This window comes from Emiliania huxleyi, assembly GCF_000372725.1.
Source record: "Emiliania huxleyi CCMP1516 unplaced genomic scaffold EMIHUscaffold_524, whole genome shotgun sequence".
NCBI classification, from domain to species: domain Eukaryota; phylum Haptophyta; order Isochrysidales; family Noelaerhabdaceae; genus Emiliania; species Emiliania huxleyi.
This window is the reverse complement of record NW_005198063.1, coordinates 34,792-51,766: the sequence shown is the minus strand read 5'-3', so window position 1 is coordinate 51,766 and position 16,975 is coordinate 34,792. Positions and strand designations below refer to the sequence as shown.

The window sequence follows — 16,975 nt, the reverse complement described above, 5'->3', positions numbered from 1 at the left end:
TCGGCGCGCCGGCCGGCGCCTCGACATCGAGCTCGTCCGCGGTGGCGTAGTCCTCCTCGTCGCTGTGGGCTTGACTGCTCGCTGCAGCCACCCGCGGGTCGGCCTCGCCTGCGAGATGAGCGTCGGCCTGCGCGATCAGCCTCCTCGCCGCAGCGGGCGACGCCTTGCTCGCAGCCTCGGCCTGCGAGATGAGCCAGGCGGTGGCGCGCTCGATGTCGTCGCCGTTGGCCTGCAGCGCCTTCTCGCACTGCCGCGCCGACTGCGACGTCACCGCGCGCAAGTGCTTGGCGAGCTCCCGCCGCGCCTTTTCGGGAAGCACGCGCTCGCCGCCTTCCCCGGCCTCAGCCTCCATCTGCGACGCGCTCGGCTCGGCCGGCTCGGCCGCCGCGCGCCCCTGCTCCTCCTCCTCCCCCCCCCCCTCGATCAGCGCCCGTTCGGCATTCTCGATCGCCGCAATCGCGCGCGTGGCGTCGAGTGGCTCGTGAAGGCCGTCGCCACTCGCCCCCTGCTCGCCGCCCTCTCGCTCCTTGACGTCGAGCGAGACGCCATGCCGCTCGAGCTGGTCGCGCAGCCTGTCCGCCGTCTTGTAGTCGCTCGTGTAGCGCGCCTGCTCGCGCTCCCGCACCAGCCGGTTGATCTCGGCGTCGTCGAGCGACGCGGCGCCCGACTTTGCCGCCTTTTGCGCGTGGATCTCCGACACGTTGACTTGCGTGATGAAGCCGGACCGGCCGTCCGCGGCGCGCCACATCTTGGCCTGGTCGTCGAGCGTCACCCCGAGCTTGGCCAGCTGCTCGCGGAGCCGGTCCGCCGCGTCAAAGTCGCGCAAGAAGCGCGCCTGCTCCCGCTTGGCGACGAGCGCCCGGACTGTCGAGTCGTCGGTGGCGCCGCCCCCGGCGCCCGCGCCGGTCCGCTTCGTGGAACCCTCCTCTCCGTCGTCGACAGCATCCGCCTCCTCCCCGCTGCCCTGCGCGTCGCCCTCGCCGTCCGAATCGACCGTCTCCCAACCGGACGAGCCCTCGCTGCCGTCGCCGGCGAGGCCGCCGCGCGACTCGCCCTCGTCGCCCTCGTCGAAGGACGCCGCGTCCTCCTCGACCGGCTCGTCGTCCTCCTCGGTGTTGACCACGTACAGCGTCTCCGCCGCCGCGCGCGACACGCGCCCGTCCATCCACTTGACGCGCACCGACGGCCCGATCTCCTTGACCTCACCCACCCACCGCAGCGCGGTGAAGCCGCCCTCCTCGGGGTCGCCCGTCGGCGCGCCCTCCTCATCCTCGTCGGCGGCGGCGGCCGCAGCTCCGCCCGCGAGGCTCGCGGCCCAACGCGTGGCTCGCGTGAGCAAGAGGCCCGAGAGCGAGTCCTGCCCGGCCCCGCCCGCCGCAGCCTCCTCCATTGGGGCCGCCGCCTCTGCGGCACCGTCGGCCGACGCCGACCCCTCCCCCTCCCCAGGGTCCGGGATCGACGGCAGCCGCAGCACCACGTCGCCAACCTTGAAGTTGAAGTCAGGGTGCGGCGCGATGTCGTACACAGGCACGACCTCTCGCCGCTGCTCGGCCTGACGAACGAGTCAGTCTCAATCAGCCAGTCATCATTAGCTAATTAGGCACCACCTCTCCCCGGTGCTCGGCCTGCGCGGCGGCGCCCTCGCCGTCGGCGGCGTCGGCGGCGTTGGCGTAGAGCATGGCGCGCGCCGCCTCGGCGTCGTTCAGCCGCCACGACACGACCGCGATCCGCTCGTCGTGGTCGACGGAGACGACCACCCCGACCTGCTGCGCCTCGCCCTCCGCGGCGCCCTTGCGAACCACAAAGTCCTGCGGCCAAAACTCGTAGTAGCCGTCGACATGCTTCGCCGGCGCCAGAGTGACCGCCTGCGAGACGACGGCGGCGCGAGCTGGATCACCCACGAATCGTGGACGCTCGCGCGCAATGCGCAGGCGCGGGGCTGCACACCTCGGCAGCTTCTCGGCTGCATCATCTCGCACCCCGGCTGCATCTCGGCTGCATTTCGGCTGCATCTCGGCTATATCACGGCTGCATCTCGGCTGCATCTCCTCTCTCTCTCGCGAGGGCAGCCGCCTCCGCGTCCGCCGTGCGCTTGCCATCCTGCCAGTGCACGTCCACGCGCGTGTGGCATCCAACCACCTCGACGCACGCGTCGCTCGGCGCAACCTTCTTCTTGCGAGACTTCTTCGCGCCGCCGGGCTGGCTGCCGCCGTCGGCGCCGCCGCCGCCGTCGGCGCCGCCGCCGCCGTCGGCGCCGCCGCCGGCCGCCGCCGCCTCAGCCTCGTCTCGGAGGCGGAGCAGGTCCTCGGCGCCGAGAGCAGCGTGCTCTCCCAGCCGCCAGCAGCGGCGCGCGTGGTGGTCGAGCAGCTCGATGAGGCGCGACGGCCGCTGCATCTCGGCGGGCGGCTCGATCGAGGCCGCGGGCTCGCTGCCTTCCGACGGGATGGCGGCCAGCCAGCGGACCAGCGCCTGCGCCGCATGGACCTTGGAGACGGTTGCGTGCTCGTTGGCGTACGGCGCACGGAACGACCCCTTGAGCCACTTTGCGCGGCGCAGCGTGTCGCGCGTGCCCGAGACGCTCATCGACGGCCAGAACCACGTCTGCTCGTCCATCGTGGGGGAGTGGACGGCGAGTGAGTTTGCGCTCGTTCGCATCACCTTACAGCTGGCGCCGTCTTCCCACGCGAGCTGCACGTTGTCGTACACCTCGTCCACGCGGCCCAGCCACCGCGCCTGCGTGGAGCGGGGGGGGGGGGGCGTTGGAACGGGGCGGGGCGCGATCCGGCCCGCTGCGGCCCCTCTCTGCCAAGCATGTCTTTGGGACGGCTCCGCCGCCTCGCCGCGCCGCCACCTCCCCCCTCCCCCCGCCCCTCGCGCATAGCAGACCTCTCTCCCCTCGGGGAGGCGGGACCAAGGGCCCCCCGGCGCACCTGCGAGTGCAAGACGAGTGCGCCCGGACGGCACGCGGCGAGCGGCCGCAGCAGCTCAGTCGCGACGCGCCGCAGGACGAGGCCGTCGGCGCAGCGGACGTCGCAAAACATGCGCATGCCGGTGACTATGCCCGTCTGCCCCAGCTGTGCGTCCGTACGCGACACGATGTCCCCCAGCAAGAACACACGGTCGGCCAGCCGCAGCTCGCTTATGTACTCGGTCGTCGGCGCCTCTTGCGTCGACCAGTGCACCCGCGCGGAGCCCGGCGCCAGCTTGTCGCCGCCGGCGTTGTCGTCGATGATGTCGTCGATGTCCTCGTCGTCCTCGTCCTCGTCGTCCGACGAGTTGGGGGCCCGCTCGACGAGCCCGATCTCTTCCCCCTTGACGACGAGGTCGTCTGTGAATATCTTCTGGGCGCTCGGCATGTCCTGAGAAGTGGGGTGAAGGACGCGCACAGCTGCGAACCGGTAAAGAAAGCCCGGGCTGCTGAGGCCGAGGACGAGAGGCCGTTTGCCGCTTGCTTGCTTGTTCTTGATCCAGTTGGTGCGCACAGTGCGCGCCTGCTTGTTGATGTTTCCAGCGTTCGCCCGCCACCGCCGCCATGGAGATCTGCTTGCTGCGTGTGGTGGACGACGAAGGAGGAGGCGCTCGCCGACGCCGCCCCGTACACCGTCCGGTCCGTGTTGGCGGGCTTCCTTGGCGAACACGTGGAGGAACTGCTTGGTGGGCGGCGCAATGCCACCCAAAGTTTCCACGAGCACCAGCCGCGTTATGGCTTTCTTGACCCACTTCGCGTTGTAGTACTGCGCCCCCGTCCACTTGAGGCTGTATTCTTCTTGACCCACCCGTCTCCACCGTGGTCTTTGACCCATCCCTTTCCAGTCGAGTGGTCGAGCGGTCCGTCCACCTGACGGCCACGCTCCTTGCACCCCACGACCGCCGTCAACGCCTTGTCCACAGCGTGTTTCCAAACCCGTAGAGGTGGCCCACCGACGCCACACGGTTTGTGATGCGTCGGACCGTCGGCGGTGTGTCCACGAATAAAAGTAATAAAAGACCAGGTATCTATTCGCCGACGAGGTGTTTGGCTTCGGACACGACGCGCACAACCTCGTCGAGCGTTGCGCTCGTCTTGAGGGACTTTGTCTCGCTGTGCGCCTGCGCGGCCCCAAAGCCGGCGCCGCGCAGCAGCGGCAGCAGCGCGGCGAGCGGCGGCTGGCGCAGATCCCGCTTGGCGAGCGCGCGCTGCACCCAGCCGGTCCGGCTCGCTCCAGCCGCGTCCCGCCGCGTCGCCTCGCATCCCCGCCACGAAGTCGGCGTCGTGCATCGGCCCGACCCACATCGGCCCCATCACCTGCGGCGCCTCCCTCGGCGCCTCGCCCCTCTCTGAGCAGCAGCTGCACGGCGGCGCGAGGGCGGCGGCGTCCCCAAGCCGCGTCGAGGGCACACGCCACACCTCGCCGCAACTCGGGCAGCGAGCGACGTGCGAGAGCGCCGCGAAGGCCGAGGCGGGCGGCCTGCGCAGGTGCAGCCGAGGGAAGGTTCCGAGAGACTTCACGGAAGGTTCTGCCTCTCGGCTGTCTCTCGGCTGTCTCTCGGCTGTCTCTCGGCTGTCTCTCGGCTGTCTCTCTGCTGTCTCTCGGCTGTCTCTCGGCCAGATCTCGGCCAGATCTCGGCTAGATCTCGGCAAGATCTCGGCTAGATCTCGCCGCTTCGCCGCGTCGAGCCGCATCATCACGCGGAACGTGGAGGAGGGGCGGTGGAAGAAGCTGAAGACGGGCGAAGCGGTGAGGTGCCTCGCCGCCGCCTCACGCCCCGCCGTGCCGACGAGCAGCCGCAGGCCCGCCTCGTTGCAGCCAGGGAACTTGTGCGTGACAGCGGCGTACCCGGCTGCTGCCTGGACAAAGAAAAAACTTCCCAGCAAAACAAAACCAAGCGCCGCACCCAAATTTATATATATATGGTGTCGCTCTCGCCGCCCGCCGCGCTCGCCACGCGGGCGTGGGTGCAGCGGGTCGTCGTGGGCCTTGCGCTCTGTCCGTGGGCCCAGCCGGCCGAGCAGGCCGGAAAAATCCGCTACGCCGTCACCGCTGCGGCAACGGCCGGCGACCTCCTGCTCGCGCTTGAGACGGAGGTGCGCCGGCTGCAGGCCGAGCCGGGGCTCGAGACCACGCTGCTCGTGCACCCGCAGGCGCTGCGCTCGTGGGAGGAGTTCTATCCGTGGGTCGGCGGAGACGCAGAGGCGTGGCTCGAGGACGCGGGGCTGGACGACGCGTTCCAGGTGGTCGGCTTCCACCCCGGCTTCTGCTTCGCGGGCGAGGAGGCGGACGACGCGTCGAACTGGACGAACCGCTCGCCGTTCCCGATGACGCACATTCTGCGCCAGGACTCCGTCGAATCGGCGATCGAATCGCACCCGGACCCGCAGGCGGTGCCCGAGGGCAACAAGTGTGTGCTCCGCCGGATGGGCACGGAGCGCTTGCGCGAGCTCGTGCGGCGGTGTGTTGACGAGGGATGAGCAGGCCCGCCGCCTTCGCTGCCGCCGCCCTCGCCCCTCCGTCGCTCCACCCCGCCCATCTCCCATCTCCGCCCTCGCCGCCTCGCAGGCGCAGATGGTCGCCGGCGAGCCTGTGACGGAGGCGGAGGGGGGCGCGAGACTAGCCGAGAGATGTGGCGAGATGCGGCGAGGTGCGGCGAGGTGCGGCGAGGTGCGCCGACAGGTTCGGCCACAGCGCTGTGTGTTTCCCCGCCGCCCCGATCGGCATGCTCATCGGCCACACCGCGGCCACCGCCGAAGGGGCGGAGAGCCCGTTGCCGCTCGCCTTTAACGCGCTGGCGGCGGGCACCTTCCTCCAGATGGGCGCAGTAGAGGTGCTCGCAAGCGAGATGATGGGAGGCCACGGCAAGTGCCCCGGCATTGTCAAGTACCTCTTCGCGATGATGGGATTTGCCACCATGGCGATCATCGCCAAGTACGCCTAGGCTCTCTGCCCGCGGCCGCGCCCTGATGACGCTGAGCTGCCGGGCAACAGCTCGGTTGGGGAGCTCTAGAGGACTAGAGCTCCCTCTCCACCCCTTCCTTGCGACAGAACACAGCGAAGTGGAGAAAGTGACTTTGTTGAGTGATTCTGAGATTAGGTGAGTTGTTTCCCCTTTTTGGAGGCAGACACTTCACTTTTTTCAGAAACGAGAAAGCGAATCCCCCCGGGGCCGCATCTGCCCGCTCGAAGCGGGGAACCCGTCCCGGGCGCCCGCTCGAAGCTCCCAGCAGCAGCGCTCTGCTGCTGGGGGGGTGGACCGTGGACCCCCCCCCCCCAGCAGCAGGGACGCCTCGGGTTAGTGTGAAGTGCAGCTGCAGGGGGCGTACTGAGGTCTGAGCAATGTGCAGCCGCTCTTGTGGATACGTAAAAAATACGCAGGCTAATTTTGTGTTCCTCCTCAAAAAGGCTCGTCGGGGGGTAAAGCCGTGTCGCGTGTGAGGAGTGTTGTGTGTGTGTATACTCTACGGTGAGCTCCGCGTATATGTAAATGACACCGCCTTTTCTCCTTCCCCGCTCTCGAAACAACTGACGCTACCGCGAGACGTATGCTGCGGTTGGTCGACGAGGCGGTGCGCTGGCGGCCGGCACCGGGTGGCTGGGGCGCGCTCCTCCCCGTCAAACCGCAGGCAGCGCCAGCCCGACCACCCGTGGCGTCAGTGCATCGGTGGCGGCGTCGCCCTCCGCCGTTCCCGGCGGCCCAAAGCACAGCTCAATCTCCACCACGCACGTGAAGCCTCCGGCGCCGGCGCAGAGTCCCCTCGCGGCGGCTCGCGCCGCGGCCCACGCGGCGGTGCGCAGCGCCTCTGCGTCAGCCGACCTCCACCGCACCTTGCGCCACGCGTCCTGGTCGTCGGCGAACGCATCGTAGCCGCCGCCTCCGCGCGGCGCGCCGCCGGAGCTGCAGTAGATCTTGCCGAGGCTCCACAGCAGCGACGCGAGGTCGCGGTGCCCGCCCAGCGCGCCCGGACAAGGCACCGAGAGGTCGAGGCAGAGGAGCGCGCCCGACGTCGCGACGGCGGTGGTGTGGGACACGGAGATGGAACCTTCGGCAGCGTCGGCCGCACCGATTGCGCCGTCGGCAGCGGCGCCGTCGGCAGCGATTCGAAGCGCCGTGGCAGCGTCGGTCGCCCGATCGCTGGAGGGCGGCGCGAGGGCCTGGCCCCGCGCGCTGAGGTTCCACTCGCGCCGTTGCCGCTGCAGCGCCGCCTCGCTCACAAGCCAGGCCGAGATGACCCGAGATGACCTGAGATGACCCGAGATGACCCGAGATGAGGTCGCCTCGCACACGGGCCAAGCCCTCGCGCCGGCCGCGTTCTGCAGAAAGATAAGAAGCGAGCCCGTCTCGCCGAGCACGTAGCGGGGCGAGGCGCTCGAGGCGAGGTGCTGGAAGCCGTCGAGGTACCGGTGCTCCTCCTTCGGCAGAGTACCCGAGATTACCCGAGATTACCCGAGATTGCCCGTCGAGGCACCGGTGCTCCCCTCCTTCGGCAGCTCGAGGACGTGCGAGAGGTGCGGGCTCGCCTCGGCGGCGCGCACAAAGTCGGCCGGCTGCGGCGAGCGCCAGTCCGGAACGACGAGGACGAAGCTGCCGGGGCAGCCCGCCGGCCTGCTGGCGAGCTCGGCGTCGATCGCCCGCACCGCCATCGCCATGATTCCGTCGTCGTACGGCGGCCCGCACTCTGCCTGTGGGGAGATATGGGGAGATCTGGGGAGATCTGGGGAGATTAGGCGTACGGCGGGCCGCACTATGCCGAACGGACGCCCCGCAGCCCGCCGCTGCGCGCCACGGAGAAGAAGTTGCCTAGATGCTGAATACGCCTCACCTCGGGGCGGGAAGACGGTACTGAGCAGTGAATTCAGAGCACTGTGCGGAACGAGCGACAGAAAGACAGTGCATACAGAGGAATGCGGTCGAGTACAGCGGAGTCCGTGTCCTCTCGAGCGCTGGTTGGAATGCAAGAATACTGTGCTCCGCGTCTAGAGCAGGCTGCCGCTCGAGCCGAACGGCGCGTCCGTGTCGGCGAATGCGGAGCAGAAGCGTGCGTGCCGCCGATTCATCGGAGAGGCAAAGCACTCGAACCCGACGCCGAAATCGGCACCAAGCTGCGCCATCGCGCCGGGCGGCGTGGCGAGCTGCCAGCCTCTCCCTTCCGAGGGTTAGGTGCGGGTTAGGTACGGTAGGTTTCTCCACACACCACAAAGTGGTGGGGCAAGGGCCAGGCAATCCCTCGCATCTCCCCCGGACGCGGGCAGGAGCTGGCACGGCGTTCAACGTGCAAGGCCCGGTGCGCGTGGGTGAGCCCACCTTCCGAAGAGCGAGGCCCGAAGAGCGTCGCGTAGCGCTGCAGCAGCAGGGAGAGGCGGTCACAACACATCACCTCTCTCTCTCTCTCTGTCTGTCTGTCTGTCTGTCTATCTCTCTCTCTCTCTCTCTCTCTCTGTGTGTGTGTGTGTGTCTCTCCACTGCCCCCTCTCTGTCTGTCTGTCTTATTGCAACACACCTGCAGCAGCAGGAAGAGGCGGGCGTTGAGCTCACGCGCCGCGCCTTTGTACCCCTCCTTCAGCTTGGCGAAACACTCCCCGTTGAGGGCGTGCTCCGCGCGCTGACCCTCCGGCCGCGGCTCGAGGCGCAAGCGGCAACCACCCCGCTGCTCCGCCGTCGCAACCACACACAATCGTCGAGAAGGGTAGGAGGGCTGCGTTGCGTGGACGCCGCCCTCGCCGCCGCCGCCCTCGCCACCTCCTCCCGCGCCGCCGCCTCCCGCGCCGCCGCCTCCCGCGCCGCCGCCACCGACTCGGCAGCGACGCTGTAGCTCCCGGCTCTGCGCCCCGCCGCTGCCGCGGCCGAGTGGCTCGCGAGCCGCAGCCAGCTGCGCGCGCCGCAGCTGCCACTGGCTGCGCAGCCACGAGTCCAGGGCAACTGCGTGCCGCTCGACGAGGGCGGAGTCCTCAGCCTCCCCCGCGCGCGCCCGCGCGCGCGCAAGGTACTTCGCGAGCGGCCAAGCCGCGCCGCAGTGGCCGCCGGCGCCGGCCGCTGCGTCCGCGTCGACGAGCGGCACGAAGAGCTGCTCGTCGCCGGACTCCACCAACCCACCGGCGTGGCTGCGGGCGAGCTGGGTGAAGATCCAAGCGTTGAGCGTCTCGTTGGGCGGCTTGCGGCCGCTGGCGGCGGCGGCCTGAGCGGTGAATACGCCAACGTGAGGGCGGGAAGACGGTATTGAGCAGAGTATTCAGAGCACTGTGTGGATATGAGCGACAAAAATACAGTGAGCAATAGAATGCGTATTCCGCTTCTAGGGCGGCCGCCTCTGCCTCAAACGCCTTTCGCAGCGTGAGCATCAGCGCGGCGCGGCGGCACTCGAGGAGGAGGAGCGAGCTGAGCTGATCGTCGCCCTCGCTGCTGCAGCCGAGGCGCTCGACGTCTGGGAGGCGGACCGTGGCGAGGAGGGGCGGGCAGCGCCGCAGCATCAGCCCGATCCGGCCGTTGCCCGCCTCAAAGCGCAGGCATGCGGCGCCTCTCGGCATCAGCTGGCCGACCGCCTCAACCGCAGACTGGAGCCAGCGCGGAGAGGCGAGCCGCACTGCCCCCGGCAAGTCGGGAAGCGGGCAGTCGTCGACGCTGTCCTCGCCATCCTGGCCAAAGAAATCGTCGCCGGGAGCGTCGGGCAGCGCACGCAATCCGCCGCACCGTCGCTGTTCAGTGCTGAGGAGCTCTACAAGCCCGCGTGCGAGGGAGGAGATGACAGCTTCGGTGCTCCCTCTGGGGATGCAGACGGCTGCAGTTGCCGGAGCACCTTCAGAACGCAGCAGCGCGAGCAAGGCCGTGCGGGAAGAGCCGGCGTCGGCAGAGCCGGCGTCGGCAGCCTCTGGCCAGTCGGAGGCCCAGTCAGGCATGGGCTACCTCAGCTGGGCTACCTACTGCGTTGCGTTTTTCTAGCGTCTGGGACTCCGGCAGGCTAAGGGCCTCAAATTCTTTTCTGACAGGTCGGTGGAGGGCGTGGATTGGTGGGTCGACGAGGGGCCCGAGTGGGGCTCGGCGGAGCTGGAGGAGGAGTGGCGCGCCGCGTCACAGGTACGACATCCTCGACCCCGTGTGTTCACAGCAGTGGGCGTGAAGAGACGCTGTTCACACCTCACAGGTACGACATCCTCGACCCCGCCCTCACCCGGCCTGGCCGCTTCGACCGCCTCGTGCGCATCGAGCTGCCAGACGAGGCGGGGGCATATAGCCGAGACATAGCCGAAATACGGCCGGTACACAGCCGAGATGTAGCATCGAGACGGGGATCTAGCAGGGCAGACGCCACTCCAAGAGTGGCACCGCACCGGAGACCGCGCGCTGAGACAGGCGGGGCGGCTCAACGCCCTGCTACCACACCACCCACGGGACTGATCCCACACTGGATTCGAGACTCTGGAGGTATGGTAGGCGGGGCGGCTCAACACGCTGCGCGTGCACACCAAGTCCCTCGCCCTCGCCCCCGACGTCTCGCTACGCAAGGTTGCGGCCGCGACGCCAACATTCTCAGGCGCCGAGAGGCTGCCGAGAGTCAGCCGAGAGTCAGCCGAGAGGGAGCCGAGAGAGAGCCGAGAGATCGCTCGGAGATCGCTCGGAGATCGCCGAGGTATGCCGTGACGCCCATTCTACTTCCCCCCCCCCCCCCCCCTTTCTCTGGCGGTGGAAAACGGCCCTGCCCCTCCCTCCCCGCGACGCTGCGCTCACCCCGCCCCGTCCTCCCCGCGCTCGCGAAGGTCCTCGGCTAGTGTTGCTTGCCAGGCGCCTGGCCCCTCTACTGCTGCCCCCTCCCTGGCAATACGGCGGGGCCACTCTCCTGCGAGCTTGCGTGAGGAGTGGGGGGGTGGGAGAGCAGCTGACCACGGGCGGGCGGCGGCGGACTCCGGCTCGCGTGTGGACCATGGACTCCGCTGCCGTACGCCAGCGCAACGCGCGCAGTCCGCGATGACATCGTGCGGGTTCGATGCGAGAGGGAGAGAGCGAGAGCGAGAGCGAGAGAGATGTTCCTATGCGCGAAAAAGCACATTCATTCAGGTTTAGTGGAGTTATAGCCGACAGGCCGGCGCCTCCGCCTGCGCCGCCTCATCAACGACAAGGCTCATGACCCTCCCGCCCCTACGGCTTTACAGTACCTTCCCACACAAGACACAACACTCTCGGCATAAGCACGACACACACCTTCTCTCTCAATGGACACACACATGAATGACTCTGTACATTTACATTTGCTCTCCTCTCTCCTCCGCGCATGCTATGTGCATGGTGGCTAGTGGAGATCCCGCCTCCCCTTGGCGCGGCTACTCACTTGAGATGCACGGCAGGTGGGACGCGAAGCAGAAGCCCATCCTCTTGACCATCCCGGGGCGGCAAGTTTGGTGCTTCGGACAGAGGATCCCCTTGAGCAGGCAGGTGACGTCGTGGAAGATGGCCGACACGAGGCAGTTGACGCCACCGAGCGAGGACACAAACACGGCCACGTCCTCCAGGATCACGCACAGCTCGTGCAGCACCGAGCCAAGCACGTCGCGGACGAGCGCCGTGACGTCTCCGAGGATGCTGCAAACGAGCCACTCGACATTCTTGAGGTCCTCTACACCCTCCCTCAGCGCAGATCGCAATCCTGCTCCCTCAAGAAGAAAACGCGCTGAGGGGATCCCTTTGTTTGTCTTGTTCCTGCTGTTGTTTGTGCCCTTGGCACCTCGGGTGCTGGGGGGCATGTGGCCCGTCGTTTTGTTTGCCATAGTCGCCGACATTGAACAGCTTGTTAGCCCATTTCATGCCAGCTCCACCGGCCGTCGCCCTCTACGTCGCCTTTGGCCCAGCCGCGCGCGAGAGCACTTTTGCCCTCTCCGTGAGGACGCTCCGTGATGCTGGCGGCTGGCGCGGCGGGGTCCTGGCGCTGACCGACCAGCCTGCGTGTGTGCCCGAGGGCGCCACAGCAATCACTGTGAGCTGCGTGCGACCGACCGCCAAGCACATCAAATTGCTCAAGATGCGTGCTCCGTTGTTGGTATCGGCGCGACTGGCCCGGCGGTCGCTAATTCTTTACATTGATGCTGACGTTATCTTTGCAGCTCCGGCGTGGCCGATCCTCGATGCGGCTGCGTCTGCCCTGCGCAGCGGCTCCGCGTCACTCGCTGTCTTTGCGCAGCCTAAGGGGCTCGGCCACGATTTGGAGAGGTGCCCTGCACAAGAACGGAGGCGCTGAGAGCGGGAGGAGAGGAGCGAGGAGTAGAGCGGCACACACACCGCACAGCACACCGGCACGTCACACACACCTCGGCTCCTTCCGCACCCTCAGCACAGATACCCCCAGGTACCACGCTGGCCTCTACCTCGCCGCCACCACGCCCGCGTCGTCCGCTTGCTTGAACGCGTGGCGCAGGCGGCTTCAAGCCGCTCCCGCAGGGTCGCGCGACCAGCCTCTCCTGACGGCGGCGGCGGAAAAGGGGGAGTGCTCGCTTCACGTGCTGAACGGCGCGCACTTCAGCTTCCTCGACCCGTGGCGATGCGGCGACATCGCGTACGCGAGCACGACCGTCAACCACTTCACACGGACCGGCCGGCTGCGCGGGAAACCAAAATTGAGCATGTGCGGCGTTGGCACGAGCGCGCGTCCGCTTTTCTCATTTGACGGGTTCTTGCTCTCAGGCACCACAACGTCAGCGCCCGCTGCATTCAGCGCGCGGGGCAGAGCTTCGGCGCTGCGCGCGTAGGCGAGGGCGGGAAATGGTGGGAAACGGCAAACCCGTGGTGTGCGAGGAACCAAAGCGCGGGCGGCCGTGCGAACGCAACGGTCGTGCACGAGCCTTGTCTGATATCAGCGCAGGATGACGTCCCTTCGCAGCGGCTCTTCGTGCCCTCCACGTCGATTAAGTCGAGGACTAAGAACTGGGCGCAGCGGCTAGCGGCCGCATTAGGAGTTTAGGCGCGCGGCCGGCTGGACTTTTCAGTCCGCACTTGTCAGTGTAAATGTTCGCACAAAACCGTTGAAATTCTTTTTCGCACAAGCCACAACACTGGGCACGGGACTGGCGCGCACTGGCACTAGACCAGTGTTGTGCGAGAGAGTTCGTTGTAAAGGTTTTCCGGCAAACAAAAAGGAAAACAGAACTGCACTCCAAGTGCTCCACAAGAGCGTCCCCAGCACTTTGGTCTTTGCGTTTCCGGAAATTCCAGGGATAACAGAGGGTGTTTGGTGCTCCATTCTGGAAACTCGCGAGTTTCCCTGAGTCTGAGAGCTGGTCTGGGGCAAAATCTGAGGCAATATACACGGGTTCTCCGCAAAATTCCCGGCATTTTGTCGCACGGCGGCGCGCAGCACGTGGCGCGCCTCGTCGTCGCTTACTTAGCACTTCGGCGGCGACGGACGGTATGAGCTGGAGGCAACGTGTGTGTGGTGTGTACTCACACTCACTGGAGGCAACGCGGGAAGATGTAGAGAGCGTCCATCAGATGGCCCCAGCTCGGGACAGGCGGCCGTTCCAGCCAACTTCGGCCACCATCACACGGTCGAGCTCCGCGCTAAGGCCGAAGGGCGCGTCGGCTGGATCACTAGACGCACGTCATCCACTTGTGGCGCCTGGGAACCACAGGCGGAGGCGCCCCGGCCCCGCCTCCCTGTCATCATGCACGCCGTGGTACATAGTTTGGCGATACACTCGGCGGCGGTTCGGGAAGTACTCGCTGGTGACGCCGGGAAAGGGCGCCGCGTCCGTGGGCATCGGAGGCGGCGATGGTGGCGGGGACGCCACGAGGGCGGCGTGCCGCTGGCATACTACGCGACGGTGGAGGCGCGTGGGCTTGCTCAAAAGGCATGCATCTGTCGGAGAGCGTGCCGCAAGACCTGATGTGCCTCCGCTCCAGGTGTGTGGCAGTTCGATGGATCCAGCCCAGCGACCTCTACGTGACGATTGAGGACTGCTCTTCCCCTTTGGCCGAGCCTCCAGTCCCTGCCACCGTGCACCTGGCGCCAGAAAGCTGCATTTACATCCCGCACGCGCGATCGGCAGTCGAGTTACAACCCGCAGCTGTGCTGTGTGCGCGCGCACTCGAAAGTGGTTCGGCGATCTCTCGGCGACCACTCGTCGACTCGCGCTCAGACGCGAGGTGCGTGCTCGCCCGGTCCCCCGTGAGGGGACTAGGCCATTTTTAGCGAGATCGGGGAAATCACTCTCATCGCCCGCCGCTCACGCTTCTCTCCCTCTCCCGCGCCGCCGTATCCGGTCCTAGCCTGCGATACATTGAGACTTCACGCCCCGCGACTGTCTCCCACGCTCGCAGGCGGGCGTATCTATCCGCCGTGCCACTCCATGCATGATCACCGCTGGGGGCAGCGGTGCTCGTGCGACTGCGGATTCGGCCTCACCTCACGCCCTCTGGCCTGCAGCTGCACGTTGCCGGGGGCCATTCTCGAGCCCTCTGGCGAATGGGCCCAAATCCGGGCTCTGAGCACGCCTACTGCTGACGATCTATGTAGCTAGTGCGGTGGCCGGTGGGGTCTGGCGCAGGTGCGCGAGACCGTCGCCACAGGGGGGGACGCGCGATTATGTGGGCGCTTCCGAGGGGGCGAAACTGCGTGTTCAAGGGAAACCAGGCAAATTGCGCCCCCCAAATGGTCCTGAGCGGCTCCCACAACCTCCCCAACACCCCGAGCTGCACGACACGACCGGGATCCGGGTCGACCGCTTGTTTGAACATTCGCGACACAAGTAATTAATCATGTGGGTTGTGTCATCGTGAGGGCGTAAAACAGAGAAATATACAATAATAGTACAATTGCGCAGGGTCAGCAAGACTCCGCACTACTTAAGTGCACAACGCTTTCGCACACGGACTTGTGAGCCGTGCGGCTCTAGACGTAGAGATCCGATGGCAAAACGCGGGGCTGTCTCCGCCGACTACGCTTGGGCGCGGGCGCTTGACGACGACCAAAAGCATGAAGGCGTCGCTTACGAGGAAACCGCATCCAGCGGAGAGTCGCCGTCACACCCGGCCTCGTCGGGGAAGAAGCGCGAAACGAGGTCGTGCACCAAGACGGCCTTGTCGTGGTTCGAGCAGCCCGGGCCAACCACCGCCCGGAGAGTCGACATCGACCAGCGCTGGAGCAGCGACTCTGGCTTGCCCATGAGCTTAAATATCATCACCAGTCGCCGCACGAGCGCCGTATGCGCGCCCACAGTGGGGGCGTTCAGCGCAGAGAGCGCAGAGGCTAGCGTGTCCGTGTCGCAGGCGCGCAGCTTGCCACTCGTGGCCGCTCGTTCGCGTTGTGTCGGGGCGGGGAGGGCTCCCGACGCCGCCGCCCTGAACCGCCGCCACTGTTCGACGCTGGGTAGGTTCTTGCCCGCCGTGGTGAGCGCCGCGGCGACGTCGAGCGCCTGTTTGACTGCTCCCTTGTAGGCGCTGCTGCCGCCGCCCTCGGGTCGCTCGATGATATCGTACAGCATCTCTAGGCTGTGGACGAGCTCTCCGGCCAGCTGGCGTCCCCTGGGTGCCCTCCAGACCTCTGCGAGCGCCTCCATGGCCGCCCTGCCGGCGTCGTCCTTGTAGTCGAGTTCGCCGAGCCCGAGCTGTCCGCTCCTGACTCGCATGATCGCGCCTAGGCTGGTGGCTTGCAGCTTGGAGCCGCCGCCGTCGCTGGCCCTTCCGGTAGACTCGAGCAGCTCTGTCCACGCGCCCCCGTGTTCCCACGGCCACGCGCGCGGTAGCTCCTCCGGCATGTGGACGATGAGGTTGCCGACGTCGTGCCCCGCGCTCGTGATGGCTTCGCGGAGGTGGTGAACCGTTCGAGCCCTTGTTGCACGAGCCCGCGTAGCTTGCGCTGTCCGCCTGCCCAGCTGACCGTTCCGTCTCTCCTCTGTGGCCCGTATGCGATCAGGGACGCCTCCCGAGCCAGTTTGCCGTCGTATGGGCAAACTTTGGTGCACAAAAGATCGCAGATCGGACCGCGGCGCGCGGGCCCCGAGAGCGCAACTCGCAAGAAAGCAACTCGACGCAACGCAACGCCCAACGGCCAACGCCACGCTGAGAGGGTCCGACCTCCGACCGCACGCGGCAGCAGAACATGCAGCAGAGAAAGTACGAGCAGCCCGGCCGCGGCGGCGCGGGGGGGGACGAGGAGCCCAGACTGGAGCAGCCGCGCTGCGCGCCGTCTGGACTGGAGCCCCAGACAGAGGCCAGAGCATGGCGGCACCGAGGCCGAAACACGAAAGCGAACTCCGAAAAACGCATACGTAGCGATATTGAGCGTACGCATGCATTTTGCACACATCTCTGTGGAGCCTAGAAGCTAGAGACGTCGGTGTGACATACCATAAAATGCACCGCAAAGAGGGCCTCTCCCCCTGCTGCTGCCCGCCGGGGCGACTCGAGCGCTCCCGCAGCACTGCCCCATCCACCCATGCGCGGCTCGCCGCCCTCACCGCCTGGCGTACGTGATCTTCATCAGGTTGGTTGGCGTGATCTTGAAGCCCTGCAGTCCGCCCATCGCGACGCCCGACTGCATCTCCGACTCGAACTCGACGAAGGCAATCCCCGCCTTGCCCGGCACCAGCCGCACCTGCGAGCCGGGGCGCCGAGCGGGCGGCGGCTCTCAGCGGGTGGCAGAGCGGGTGGGCGGCGGCGGCGGCGGCGGCGGGGGGGGGGGGGGGGGGAAGGGGGGGGGATTCCAAAGGGGTGGCCCTCAAAACCCCCTCCCCGGGCGACTATCCATGGGGGTCTCCGAACTTCAAGGGGTTGGCCCAAACGGGGAAGACCTGCATATGGCTCACCGCGCTCCACCTTGAAGCCGCGGAACTGAAAAAAAAAAATCCCGACCCTCACCTCTTGGACCTCGTCAGGGGGGCCCTCCCCAAAAACGATCCAAATCGCCAGAATACCGGCGAGAGCGACTTCTTCATCTCCTCCTGGCTGACCTTCTGCAACCGCCTTTTCAGTGACCGCGGCTTCTTTGGGAGGTTCCTTTAGGGGGACCCCCTTCCCCTTATTG

General features: G+C 67.1%; 4 protein-coding genes across 4 annotated transcripts in view; 1 reads left to right on the top strand and 3 right to left on the bottom strand.

Annotated features, from left to right (window-relative positions):
• Window positions 1–25: 25 nt before the first annotated feature.
• On the bottom strand, window positions 26–3,803 carry EMIHUDRAFT_119762 (hypothetical protein; the record flags this gene model as incomplete). The annotated part of the gene is made up of 4 exons (XM_005766067.1): window positions 26–1,552; window positions 1,608–1,865; window positions 2,140–2,733; window positions 2,931–3,803. Coding segments are annotated over 4 exons (3,252 nt in total), but the record flags the coding sequence as incomplete, so codon positions are not given.
• A 1,064-nt stretch (window positions 3,804–4,867) lies between these two features.
• Window positions 4,868–6,096, top strand: EMIHUDRAFT_445803 (hypothetical protein). The gene is made up of 2 exons (XM_005766066.1): window positions 4,868–5,453; window positions 5,538–6,096. The coding sequence occupies exon 1, from the start codon at window positions 4,892–4,894 to the stop codon at window positions 5,447–5,449; it is 558 nt and encodes a 185-aa protein (XP_005766123.1). The 5' UTR covers window positions 4,868–4,891; the 3' UTR covers window positions 5,450–5,453; window positions 5,538–6,096.
• A 2,531-nt stretch (window positions 6,097–8,627) lies between these two features.
• Window positions 8,628–9,907, bottom strand: EMIHUDRAFT_371017 (hypothetical protein; the record flags this gene model as incomplete). The annotated part of the gene is made up of 2 exons (XM_005766065.1): window positions 9,270–9,907; window positions 8,628–9,139 (listed from the first exon to the last, which is right to left on the bottom strand). Coding segments are annotated over exons 1-2 (815 nt in total), but the record flags the coding sequence as incomplete, so codon positions are not given.
• Window positions 9,908–16,405: 6,498 nt separating this feature from the next.
• The window catches only part of EMIHUDRAFT_316755 (hypothetical protein), a gene marked incomplete at both ends in the record, with an annotated part of 1,286 nt that continues 716 nt past the window's right edge, over window positions 16,406–16,975 (bottom strand). Inside the window, 2 exons of the mRNA XM_005766064.1 lie at window positions 16,406–16,546; window positions 16,768–16,904. Of these exons, the coding sequence (XP_005766121.1) occupies window positions 16,406–16,546; window positions 16,768–16,904 (278 nt within the window). The remainder of the gene's footprint in view (window positions 16,547–16,767; window positions 16,905–16,975) is intronic.